The sequence below is a fragment of the Trachymyrmex septentrionalis genome, unplaced genomic scaffold (assembly GCF_001594115.1).
Source record: "Trachymyrmex septentrionalis isolate Tsep2-gDNA-1 unplaced genomic scaffold, Tsep1.0 scaffold9, whole genome shotgun sequence".
Classification (NCBI taxonomy): Eukaryota; Metazoa; Arthropoda; class Insecta; order Hymenoptera; family Formicidae; genus Trachymyrmex; species Trachymyrmex septentrionalis.
This window is the reverse complement of record NW_017306091.1, coordinates 979,364-992,977: the sequence shown is the minus strand read 5'-3', so window position 1 is coordinate 992,977 and position 13,614 is coordinate 979,364. Positions and strand designations below refer to the sequence as shown.

General features: G+C 26.9%; 3 protein-coding genes across 3 annotated transcripts in view; all 3 read left to right on the top strand.

Moving 5' to 3' along the window:
* The first annotated feature begins 998 nt into the window (after positions 1 to 998).
* Positions 999 to 4,015, top strand: LOC108755612 (odorant receptor 43a-like). The gene is made up of 3 exons (XM_018498728.1): positions 999 to 1,046; positions 2,718 to 2,873; positions 3,962 to 4,015. Exons 1-3 carry the CDS (start codon positions 999 to 1,001, stop codon positions 4,013 to 4,015), a joined length of 258 nt encoding a protein of 85 aa, XP_018354230.1.
* Positions 4,016 to 8,032: 4,017 nt separating this feature from the next.
* LOC108755611 overlaps positions 8,033 to 13,614 on the top strand; it is an 18,656-nt gene continuing 13,074 nt past the window's right edge. Inside the window, exons 1-4 of the mRNA XM_018498726.1 lie at positions 8,033 to 8,063; positions 8,652 to 8,921; positions 9,756 to 10,224; positions 10,331 to 10,427. Of these exons, the coding sequence (XP_018354228.1) occupies positions 8,033 to 8,063; positions 8,652 to 8,921; positions 9,756 to 10,224; positions 10,331 to 10,427 (867 nt within the window). The remainder of the gene's footprint in view (positions 8,064 to 8,651; positions 8,922 to 9,755; positions 10,225 to 10,330; positions 10,428 to 13,614) is intronic.
* The window catches only part of LOC108755787 (odorant receptor 43a-like), a 3,672-nt gene continuing 651 nt past the window's right edge, over positions 10,594 to 13,614 (top strand). Inside the window, exons 1-2 of the mRNA XM_018499032.1 lie at positions 10,594 to 10,641; positions 11,449 to 11,604. Coding sequence (XP_018354534.1) covers positions 10,594 to 10,641; positions 11,449 to 11,604 — 204 coding nt within the window. The remainder of the gene's footprint in view (positions 10,642 to 11,448; positions 11,605 to 13,614) is intronic.

The following is a 13,614-nucleotide window of genomic DNA, read 5'->3' as shown; positions in this document are numbered from 1 at the left end:
TTTATATACAATTATACATATTATATATAATTTTATATATATATATATAAAATATATATATCCATATAATATATATAACATTTTCTCCCGAATATTTGTAAGTAAGATGTACAACTCATGGAAAATTTACCAATAATGTTTAGCAAAAAGATGTAAAATGGTACGATTACTTACAAATTATTATTAAAGAATGAAAATGATAAATATATATACAGAATATAATAGATAATAATTTTAATTTTTTGCATATATTGCAATATATTACAAGTGTTATGACGTACATATTTCATGTAGTGCAGTTACTGCATTTAATACACTCGAATCTGTGCACTTTGTATGCATTTCGCATAAATATCGCTTGCTAAAAATGTCGTATATTCCAAGGTGAGATATATTAGACTTTAAGACCTGGTTGCACTAACATTACTTTACTTTAAGCGAGGCTTAAAACTCTCTTTGTTCCTATCTCTTTCCGAGTTTAAAACAAAATAGAAAGTTATAGATCTCGCTTAAATTAAAAGTCATGTTGATGCAATTGGGCCTAAGTTGAACAATGAATACTCATAGCTAAGCACTTGTATTTTGTTGTAATCCGCTCTTTACATTCCCTTTATAATTATGTATCACCAAATAACATTTAAATCTTTTACTCTTTCTACTGTAATTATTCTATATAGGTCATAATATATGATCGCACTACTTACTATAATAACAATTAAACAGTGGTTTTAACATATAATATTAATAGTAAAAAATCTAAAATCATAACACAATACTAATAGAACGCAAAGATATAATAATACGGTAGTTATATGCAAATTATCCATATATTTATTTTTTCCAATTTCTGAGTATCTCCTCGCAACTTAAATACCGGAGTTACTCTATGTTCCTTTGCTAACTTATAATTTATCTTTTAGATATTAGCTGATGAAAAAATAGATAAAATTGTTATCGTACAAGGATATTTCTCAGTATTACTTTTACTTATTTTCTTGATGAATACTTTTTTCTACTGTGGGGCAGGAGAGCTTGTAACACAACAAGTAAGTTATATCTGCAGTATGTTAGGTTATACTTAAACAAAAAAGTAATGCAACACATCTTTTTATCAGCCAATAATAAAAACCAATAATAAAGAAAAGTAAAATTGTACATTCTGCAAACTTCAAGTTTGTTGCGCTTTATGTAAAATTACGTGGTATTCTAACAGATAAAGTAGCTGTAATAATTTATAATAGTGTTAACAACTCGTGTGTTACAAGCAATGAGCTATAGGGTGCATTCCGTTTTCATACTCACACGCTATAAGCATCAGTTCATCCCTGTTGTCTATCAAAAATTAAATAAGGATAAATGATGCTTACAATGTGCAAGCGCCAAATGGAATACACCCATAATTGATTTTTTTTATTACAAAGTTACAGGCTTCCTCTGCTATGGTGCTATTCTGTGCATGCTTATCGATAGTTGTCGGTGTTGTTATGTGTTTTGCGCAACTATTTTATTACACAAAATATCTATGTAAAATACATAACGACAACTATCGGTAGGCGTATACAGAAAATTACAGAATAACGCTCCCGCAGCGTTATTCTGTAACTTAGGAAGTAAGTTAGGAATTTTATAACTCGTTATGCAATTGTTATGTATTAATATCAACAGCTACGCAGATATTTTATGTAATAAAAAAGCTGCACAATTGTCATTATAAACATATAACAACTTCATAATGAGTTATACATTACAGGTCCTGGATTTTTAAATCTATATAAAATTACAGTCCTAATTTGTACTGATACACATATTTCAATAATATTTCATTAATTTTTATTTCTTATTTCCACGATTTCATGGTTTATTTCAATGTTTTCACCGATTCACAAGGTACTTCATCTATTAGAATACCGTGTATTTTTATATAAAAACGCTATTAAATTTGTTTTATGATAAATATATTTTAGAATAAATATAGTTTTTTAGGGATGTACTATATCGTAAAATTACCGGATATTGGATGTCGGATGTAACATCGGATATTCGGTATTCGGATATTGGAGAATGCAATTTCTTTGAGTTGGATATTCGACATTTTCCAGATATCCGACCGCATTCCGAAAAAAATGTCTTCAAAAAAAAAAGAAGTTTATAGGGAAAATGATCATAATTGTGCAACAAGTATAAGATATTATAGCATTATGAATATGCATACTTATTTCTAGAACATTTATATGAAAAAAATTCAACAATTTAATGATATCAAATTTTAACTATTATCCCGATACCTCTTCGGATAATAGTGATATCCTGCTATCCGAACAGATAGTAAAAAAGTGCCGAATAACACCAAATATCGGATATTTTTTGAATATCCGGTGCATTTCTAATAATTTTTATGTTACTATAGCAACCAAAAAAATTTTTGGTTTTATTGTTATAATACTATTTTTTATAAATTTGTTATCAAATTAGAAGGCCAAACTACTTTTTAAAAATTTACTAGTACACAATTATGCATGACCGTTTACTGAATAAATGTTTCTGAGTGAACATTAACAAGAATACAAATTTATTCGAGTTATGTCACATATCTGCTTCTAATTTTTTTAAGAAATAAGATGTTATTTAAATCTCAATTAACTGTTACTAATATATTTAGAAATAATCCTTATTGAAGTTGCATGGATTAATATGTTTTCTCATATGTATTAATTAAGTGCAATGCAGTATATCGTGCAATGTGCAATCTTGAGTGGTACAAATTGGAATCAAGGAAGGCAAGAAATCTTATTTTATTAATGATGCGAGCTAAATATCCTTTTTGTATCACTGCAGGAAAGATTTTTCCGTTAACTATGGTTACTTTTTGCAGTGTAAGATTATCACAATTTTTCTCGTATTAATTTTGTGTTCCTCTAATATGTAATGGAATCCAATTTACTTTCACATTTCAAACTTCTTTCTTTCTCTATCTACACACACATATATATGCATGTACGCACGCACATACGCACGCACCCACACACGCATATCGGATATTTAGATCACTCATATACTCCATTTAAAAATAATAGAAGTGTAATTTTGATAAATGTTTAAGACAAAAGTTGTTTGGGATCAAGAAATGTATTATATGAGCATATTCGATTGACCTTAGTTGGCGAAAGTCATGTCAAGATCGAACTTTTTAAATGGGAATTTATAACTTTTATTACATATTCTTACATGGTGTCATTAAAACGTTTTCGAAACACTGATTACAAATACTTTTCAGTTGAGACGTTCCTGAATTATGAGATTTCAAAATTTCAATACCGCTGGGCATTACCGTTACATAAGGTGTACTACATAGAGGTCGTACGGTTAGGAACTTTAATCAAACATCTTAAGAGTTTAAATCCGATCGTATGACCTCTAACTGGTATATCTTGGATAATGCTCTCGCCGGTGATATTAAAGTCTCATAACTCAGGAAGATCTTAACAAAAAAGGTTTCTAACCTGTGTTTCAAAAACGTCTTGTTATCAATTACAAGAATGAAAGATATAAGTTCTCGTTTAAAAAATTTAACATTAACATGATTTTCACGGTGCTAACCAAGGTTAATCGCATACACCCATATAATGCATTACTTTATCCCCAACAACTTTTGTCTGAAACATTTTTTAAAATAATTATCTTCTTTGTTTTTACATGTGGTGTACAGGAAGATCGAAACACTTGATATGTGTATACATATTTACATAGTGACTCTCGATAAATCAATACGGATTACAAAATTTTTCTATATATAGAATGTATGTTGCATAACTAATAAGATTCTACTTTTTAAGTAAGTTTTTTAGCTTTGTCTGTAAAAATTTATAACTATAAAGTTGGCATATTAATCCCGATACATAAGAATCAATATTAACAACGTATTTTTTAAATGTCACTAAATAAAAATAATTATTTTTTTCAGATATTAAAAACATCGATGGGCTATATATCATTTTTATTAACAAAACATGGCTAAACATGATATATAATATTAATATTCAATATTTATATTTTCTTAAGTATATATAACGTGTTCACAGTTATATACTTACAAGTAGACACAATTTTTAGAAAGCATGATATTGTTAGAACTGTAGTAAAAATATAATTATGTTTTGTTTCTATTGGTTGTTGTTTATTATAAATTATATCATTAAAGACATTTGTAATGTAATAAATATTTTTATTGAACAAAAATAGTTCGATGGTAATGGGTCCTTGTGCATTACGTTTAACCCTAGCTCGCCACGCTAGGATACAACGTAAAGTATGCAATTTTTTTACATTGCTGTAATTTTTTTTTATATTATATAATTTGATCATATAGATTGAGGTTTAAAGGAAACCTTAACTATCCATAGATATATAATATAATAATAAAGTATAATACAAAATTTCTTCTTAATGTTTATCTTTGAATTACATTACATTTAGTGATAATGTTTTATCAAATGACAGCTATATTTAATCAAATCAACATGACAAAATAAATGTACTTACGTTATTATAACTTATGTGAGTTTTATCACGTACTTCAGTTTTGAGAAAAGAATTTTTTGCCTTCTATCTTCGGTTAAACAGAACATGCAACTAAAATAAATTTGTTATTACATTTCGAGAACAACTTTGAACGCTATCTTACGTTATACATTTGCAGTTTTAAGACATTAAAATTTTATTATTGGAAATGCACGAGCAATTTTCAAATATAAATTGTAATCTTCTTATAGTCCAGAGAAAATATTTTATCACATTTCTTATAATGATAGCAAATGTTTTTAAAAGAGATATTTAAAAGAGATATTTAAAAGATGCGTGTTATACGTGCACTATACAATTTCACATCATCTTTTTTCTAATATAATTTTTGTTGGCTGGTGTAGAAAATCTCATTAAAGATGCAACAGCGTTATTTCTTGTTTCTCAATAAACGCATATACATATAATAAAATTCAAAATACTGACTGATGTTGTACCTGTTTTAGATTTTAAAGAATAAAAAATAAGAACATGGGACTGATGACCTTGACATATGTTGCCAAGTTCATGACCTTGAGTGATCTTAAGAATGTTTTCATCATTTTAAACCTTATTAAAAGGTACTCAATTCACAAAGTGGGTTTTAAGAAAACTTATATCAATTTTAGTAAAATCAATAATTAGACAGATAATGAAACATAGTTAATATGTATGCTAAAACTTTTAATTAATATATTAATCTTTTAAGGAATACATGGATAATATAAAATTTATAATTTCAAAAAATGAAATTCATTCATTGTAACTATATATTACTTTCTAAGAGCAAAACGAGATCCATTTCACATCTTTTCTTTTTATGTCAATACGAGGTCTATAATTGTACCGATCTATATCAGTTTTTGATCTTCACATGAAATAAGGTCAAAAAACGTATTATTTCATATCAGTTTTACGTGAAAAAAACATACATGATCAGGGAAAATGTAGAACCTGTTTCACACAATACTCCTAATTCAATTCAATCCAATCTAATTTCTAAATGACAAAAATTTGTTTTCTGATTGCCAGTCAAGATCATAATCTTGACAACATATATTAATGTCATTTATAGATGCTTTTCATTTCTATAGTTTTATTGATTAAATTTCTCGTTTCTACAGTTTTACTGATTATATTTGCAATAATAACATTTATGTATTAAACTTAGAAAAATATTTATATGTGCAAATTAGAAAGTAATTATTGTCAATCAATATTCTGACTTTTATGATATATGTATAAAGAAACACAAATATATGTATATAGATACACAAAAAAGATCATTTCTAGATATTTTTTAGTTAATATTTATTTATTGTTTTATTATTTGTCTAAACAAAAATAACTTTTTAGATACTAAAGACGTCATGTGGTTATGTATCGTTTTTACTGGCAAAACGTGGTTGAAGATCATAATGATATATTAATATTTGTGATTAATAAAAAAAAATTTGCAGTCAAATAATTATTAGATAATAGTATTTAATTGTTATTACAGCAAAAATAAAATTTGTATTCATGATTCTCATAGCTTATTGTTTATTGTTAATTATATTATTAAATATCCTTTAATATAACATTGTCAATATTTTTGTAGAAATAGTTCACAGAATAACCATAGAATGGAAGTAACTAGTTACGCCATTACTGTCAGAAGCTTACAGTTATTTTGTTTTGCATTAGACTATCAACAGCGTTTTTTGTTTTAACAATTGTAACGGTAATTACATTTTTTTCGATAATGAATTTTACAGTCATCCTCGTCGTTACTTTTTATATTTTAAACTTCTTTATGACATAATTTGTGCATATTTAATCTGCAGTTTTTGATTGGTATTCATAATTTGCTGTTTTTTTTTAAAGTAGCTTTCCAATCCATAGAAAAAATTTGACGGAAATTGGACTTTTATTAAGTCACTTATATTTATGCCACCAAAATAAAGGCGATTATGTTTAACGATATTTTTTTTAATAAAGCTTTTAAACAAGAAACTATTTTTTATATGTTATATAGTGAAAATGCTGTTTGCTTACAGTCCGGATTACACATATAAAATGATTAATTAATAATGTCTAATCCCTTAGAAAGGCTAAATCTGTATAATCTGTATTAAAATCAAAATTATAAATAAAGAGTATGTAAATAATAAGTTAAAAGATAAGTTAGCTACTATCTACCGATCTTTCCTACATAAGAATCGATCTTGGCAACGTAATTCTCAAATTATTAAATAGAAATAATTATTATTTTCAGATATTAAAATCATCGATAGATTATATATCATTTTTATTGACAAAAATAGCTAAAGATAATCTATTAATATTTAATAGTTACACAAACATACATATAAGTATCATTTTTGTTGACAAAACATGGCTATGGATAATCTATTAATATTCAATAGTTACACAAACATATGTTCGTATACGCTTACAAATTATATACTTAAAAGTTTCTAGAAGGAATTTTATATTGTTAGTTAAAACAAAATTATGTTTTGTGTATTATACGTAGTTGTTGTTTATTATAAATTATATCATTTGTAATATAATAAATATTTTCATTACACAGAAATAGTGCAATAAAATCTAGGTCCTTATGCACTACGTTTAAGGAAAATTGAGAAGCCTGTAGTACAAAATATAATACGAAAATTCCTCTTAATATTTGTTTTTAAATTACATTTTTTTTAATAATAATGTTTTATGAATATTTTATGTTAATTGCGTTTTACCAATTCAATATGACAAGATGAATGTATTTACGTTATTATATCTACATGTGTTTTATCACTACTTACTTTAATTTTGAGAAAAGAATTGGTCGGCTTGCTTACTTTCCTTGTCATTGAACAGAAACATTGGATAATACATTTGTTATTTTATAGAAAGAATATTGTCAGATCTTTAAAAATTATCTTATACCTCATAAAATTGTAATTTTAGACACTGAAATTTTATCATTGGAAATGCATAAGCAATTGTAACGTACGAATTATAATCCACTTATAATTTAGATATAATATTACCTTCACTTACGTTTATTGCAACAAAAAATATCTTTGAGAGACATTTAAAAGATACGTATAATATACAATTTTATTTTATCCCTTTTTTACTATTATTTTTATGATTGGTATAAAAAGTTGCATTAAAGATGCAATAGCGTTATCTTCCGAATGAACGCATACATAATGAAGCAATGTAAAGAATACAACAAACTTTTTCTTCGAGTTTGACGAACATATAATGCGATGCAATATTTTTATCTCTAATTTTATTAGACTGGATATAAACAATTTTTATAACTTGAACATTAATAAAGTCTCTCTTACTATATCAGAAACTGTAATAGCGTAATTAATTTTTAATGTAGCGAACTGTCAAGTTGCTGTATGGAAAACATGTGTGATAATCATTTTACATTATATCGTCGAAAGAAAAAGACATTTTTCCCGTTTTAATTTTCCATATGGATATTTCAAAATCTTCAGGATACAGAGGTATGTCATGTTACATATTTTCCGTTTATCATTCGTGTTTAATGTTATTTAACTTCGATATATATGCCGCACGTATCAAAAACTTAATTAACAGTTTATTATGTTTATAAAATACTAAAAATACAAACTATAGCAATAAAAGCTTTATTTATTTTTAATTAAATGTTGTAACAACAAGGCACAGAATGAATAAATCAATATAATATAGTGAATGCCTTTTTTCAAGCCAACACAAATTCTTAGTATATAACAATTTATTATTTCTTAGAAAATTCAATGCTAAACTGTTCCGACCTCTTTTTTTGCCTTCTTCAGTATAGTATAAAATTATAAACAATAAAATAATAAAATACATGCTATGCGAGTGATTCTTATAATGCGTGTATTGTTTCGGATTGTATCGATTTTTTTTTACAAATATAAATTTGATTTTGGTATTGCCGTATTGTTGGCTTTGCCGTATTAATCTCCATTGTACGCATCAGTACAGTTTATTCAGTTTTGTATAATTGTACAATATTATTTATGTATTAATTTGTCATTATTTTATCCAAATTCAATCGCTTATATGGTATAAAAATTTATTAGATTTCATGTGGGCAGTTAATCTACATCGTTTAAGTTTCGAAATGGTGGGCTTATGGCCTAAATTCACCAAATGTACTAAAAAAAGTTTGTGGCCAGAAATTTGGGTTGGCATCGTTTATATTTTATTAATATTTGTGTCTAATATTCCGACGATATGTGCGGTTGTAGACGTTTGGGGTAATATGATGCTTGTGATAAAAAATTTACATACAACGTTACCTCTAATAATGGTATCAGTGAAATACGTTATCATTCGACGTAAACAAACAGGTATGTTCAAAATTATAAAACGTTTAATATTATATTCTATATATTTGCTAAATTATATTATGTTATATTGAATAATTATAATTATAAAAATATGTTGTGAATTGCAACATTATAAATCAAAAATTGTATTTATGATTTACTCCTACATAGCAATTCATATGGAAATAAAATATAAAACGTTTATGATTCTCTCTTTACGATAATTTATAAATAACAATATACATTTAAATAATTTAATATTTTAACGTCTTTAATAATACTCAAATTTTATATATACCGAGATCAATCTCAGAAATATCTAATTAACATTTACGAATGTCTCTGTCTTTGAGCATCTCCTCTCTCTCTCTCTCTCTCTCTCTCTCTCTCTCTCTCTCTCTCTCTCTCTCTTTCTTCCTCTCTCTCTTTTCCAACAGATTTTTCAACTTAGAAAATCTCTAAAAGTCATACGGGGCTGTATCTGGACTATACAAATGTTGTCAAAATTGAACCCCGTTTAGTTAAAAAATCTTAAATCAGGCGAGATGAATGAGCAAGTATGTTATTGTGGAAATGCGACGCTCGGAGCCTTCGATGCTCACATAACTGCGTACCGTTGCCAACTAAAATTGTTGGGTCCACGATTGGTGAGTGTATTCCTCAAGGTACCCCATAAATACTGAATTCATTTTTTAGAATAAAGATAGATAGAGAGAAAGAGAGAGAGAGAGAGAGCGAGAGGGGGGGAGAGAGAGAGAGAGAGAGAGAGAGAGAGAGAGAGAGAATGCTCAGAGACGAAGATATAGACAGAGATCGACTTTTAGAACAAACCTCGTACATATTTAAATTTTTAAGTTCTCTTGTCAATTGTAAATATGATGGCGGAAGATTGGATGGAATTCAAGCTGGATGAAGAAAGAGATGTGATGATAAAACGAGCACAAACAGCGCGATTAATTATGATGATTGGATATATTCTCGTGATAATATCGGTTTTCACACTCATTATTCTACCTTGTTATGGCATTGAAGTAATGTATGTAGCGAATATCACGGGTGTACGCAAACTGTTACCGTTGAAAACGTATCATTTCTACAATACAGATAAAAGTCCGCAATTTGAATTGACATTTTTCATTCAAAGCTCGACGGCATTATTAGGAGGTACCATTTATGTGTGTGCAGATTTTTTTTTAGTGCTAACGGTTCTTCACATTTGTGGCCAGTTAGAAAATTTTAAATGTCGATTAATTAATTTAATTTCGTGCAAGAATTTCAATAGAGTTTTGAATAACATTGTGGCTACTCATTTACGTCTTATCAGGTATGAATTTTTATTGTCACCATAGATAACATTTAATAAAATTGATTGGTAAAAATGATTGAAAATTAATTTGTGATAATTATTTTAAATATTCTTATTTTTGCAGATTTGCCGATAATATCGAAAATACATACTCTTTAATGATGTTGATATCAATGCTACATTTTTGTATTGCATTTTGCCTAAGTGGGTTTTTATTTACTATTGTAAGTTTTAGTAAAACAAATATAAAAAAATATATTAATACATGCGTTACATTTTTTTATCTTTTTGTAACTTATAAAATTTCAGATACTTACTGATAAAAAAATAGATAAAACTGTTATGGCGCAAGGATATTACTCGATATTACTTCTTATTTTTTTATTGATGAATACTTTTCTCTATTGTGAAGCGGGAGAGTTTGTAACGGATCAAGTAAGTCATATTTAATTTCAACAAAGGATAGAAATAATATTAAATAATAATAAACTAAGGTTTGCATTAAGTGAGAAGTACATTCAGTCAAGGCGAATATTGGTATTTAATTACATATTGTGTGAGTTTTAATTTACAGCTTGTAATAAAAAATTAAATTATTTACAATACACTAAAGTTTATTAACATTAGTAATATTGAATTGCTTATCAATTTATAATTGGTATTATTATGTACTTTAGTTTTCGTTCAAAACTATGTTTCAAGATCTCCAAATAATTAGTGCACAGTTTGTTTAAACTAGAAACTCAAAAAATTTATACATTATGTTATAGGTATCAAGATTTATCTTGACTGAATATGGAACGCTTTACTCATTTAGGTTGGAAAAATAAGAAATTAATTAAGTTTCAATTAACTATTATTAACACTTTTGGCAATTATGGATTCGGACCAAAAATTTCGATTTAGATAATATCCGAGGCTAAATCCAACTTCTCTCTCTCTCTCTTGTTCCAGTTGTTTTATCATAACGATTATTAGAATGATTTGAATTTTGGTCCTTTTTTTCTATTTCAGTTTCGGTTTTTAGCAATTACTTGTAACGATCATCATTATCACTAAGAGAACTGGAACACACTAAACCTAGACTAAAATCGAATGTTGGATAGCTTCGGACTTTATTCATAATCAGATCGAAAATTTAATCCGGAATGTAACTTCAATGCGAGTTCCTACCAGAAATATTTCTCATTAAAATGGCATGGACATTAATATATTTTCTTATGTGTACGTTTAATATTCAAGTGCAATGCAGTATATCGTGCAATGTGCGATCTTGAATGGTACAAGTTGGAATCAAAAAAGGCAAGAAATTTTATTGTGTTGATAATGCGAGCCAAACATCCTTTTCGTTTCACTGCAGGAAAGATTTTTCCATTAACAATGGTTACTTTTTGCAGCGTAAGATTATTTAGAATTCTGTCATTATAATTTTATTCCTTTATTATTTAATGTAATCTGTTTTACTTTTATATGCAACTTCTCTCTCTATCCTATCTTTTCTCTCAACATGCACGGTTACTGTTATCACTAAGAGAACTGATACACACTAAATAGACACTAAAATCGAAAGTTGGATAGCTTCGGACTTTATTCATAATTAGGCCGAATATTAGGCGCGCACACACACATACATCCTCGCGCGCATGCGTCAGGGCATCCTAGAATACTTGCTGCCTATAGTAAATAACTCCTCACATGCCTAATAACCACGCATACATTTAGCAGTAAATCGGGTTAATACATGCTTATTCGACAATCATTAATAATTAAATTTTGTTATCTATTACGGAAATTACAAAATGATATAGGACTTCCATTTACAATTAGTTTAGTTCACTCTATCTGAGAGATGATGCGATTACAATCGGATACCCTGTATACGTGCACTTGTAATTTTTTAAATAAAAATTTCATTTAACTATTGTATCAGTTTGATAAAATTAGAAAATATAAATGTTTATATTTGTAAACACATTACATCATTAATTTTGATACATATATGATAAAATTCAAAATATTGACTAATGTTGTATCTGTTTTAGATTGTAAAGAATAAAAATAAAGATCACGGGACTGATGACCTTGACATATGCTGTCAAAGTCATGACTTTAATTGACCATGAAAAAGTTTTAACCGTTTTAAATCTTATTAAAACGTTATTTACAAAATAAGTTTTGAAGTGTACTTATACCAATATTAGTAAAATTAATAATTAAACAAATAATGAAACATAATTAATGTTTATGCCAAAACTTTTAATTAATATGTTAATCATGTAATGGATATATGGATAATATAAAACTTATAATTTAAAAAAAAGAAGTTCATTGTAATTATATATTATTTTTTGAGCGCAAAACGGGGTCCACCTCACTCCTTTTAAGTCTATAATTGTACTGATCCGCATGAGTTTTTGATCGTCAGAAAATAAGGTCTACAAACGTACTATTTCGTATGACCAATCTCATATGTCCATATATCCAATCCAATCTAATTTCTAAATGAAAAATTTCGTTTCAATGCCAGTCAGTGTCATAATCTTGACAACATATATCAATATTGAAGACATTAAAAGGTGCTCCTCGTTTCTACAGTTTTTATGATTGTACATGTAATAATAACATATGCTACATTTATATATTAAACTTAAAAAAATGTTTATATGTACAAATTATAAAGTAATTATTAGTCAATATTCTGACTTTTATGATGTATAGATACAAAAAGATCATTTCAAAATATTTTTTAGTTAATATCTGTTTTATTATTTGTCTAAATAAAAATAACTTTTTAGATACTAAAGACATCATGTGGTTATGTATCGTTTTTATTGACAAAACGTGGTTGAAGACCATAATGATATATTAATATTTGTGATCAATAAAAAATATGTGTTTGCATCTAAATAATTATGAGTATCGGACAATAGTATTGTTATTATAGCAAAAATAAAGTTTTATTCATGTATCTCATAGCTCATTAATTATTGTCAATTATATTATTAAATATAATGATATTGTCAATTTTTTTGCAGAAACAGTTCGCAGAAATAACCGGGGAATGGAAATACGGCATTACTGTTACAAGTTTACAGTTATTTTGTTTTGTATTAGATTACTAACAGCGTTTTTTTTTTAATAATTTTTTTTAATAACGGTAATTACATTTTTTTCGATAATGAATTTTACAGTTATCCTCGTCGTTACTTTTTATATTTTAAACTTATTTATGACATAATTTTTGCATATTTAATCTGCAGTTTTTGATTGGTATTCATAATTTGCTGTTTTTTTTAAAGTAGCTTTCCATTCCATGGAAAAAATTTGACGGAAATTTGACTTTTATTAAGTCACTTATATTTATGCCATCAAAATAAGGCGATTATGTTTAACAATAATATTTTTTTA

What these genes read in the sequence shown, in the direction of transcription:
- LOC108755612 (XM_018498728.1), top strand. Translation starts at nt 999, where the DNA reads ATGAATACTTTTTTCTACTGTGGGGCAGGAGAGCTTGTAACACAACAA. An exon ending in GAGAGCTTGTAACACAACAA is followed by an intron (nt 1,047 to 2,717) that starts GTAAGTTATATC and finishes GTATTAATTAAG; the next exon opens with TGCAATGCAGTATATCGTGC. An exon ending in CTATGGTTACTTTTTGCAGT is followed by an intron (nt 2,874 to 3,961) that starts GTAAGATTATCA and finishes TATTTTTTTCAG; the next exon opens with ATATTAAAAACATCGATGGG.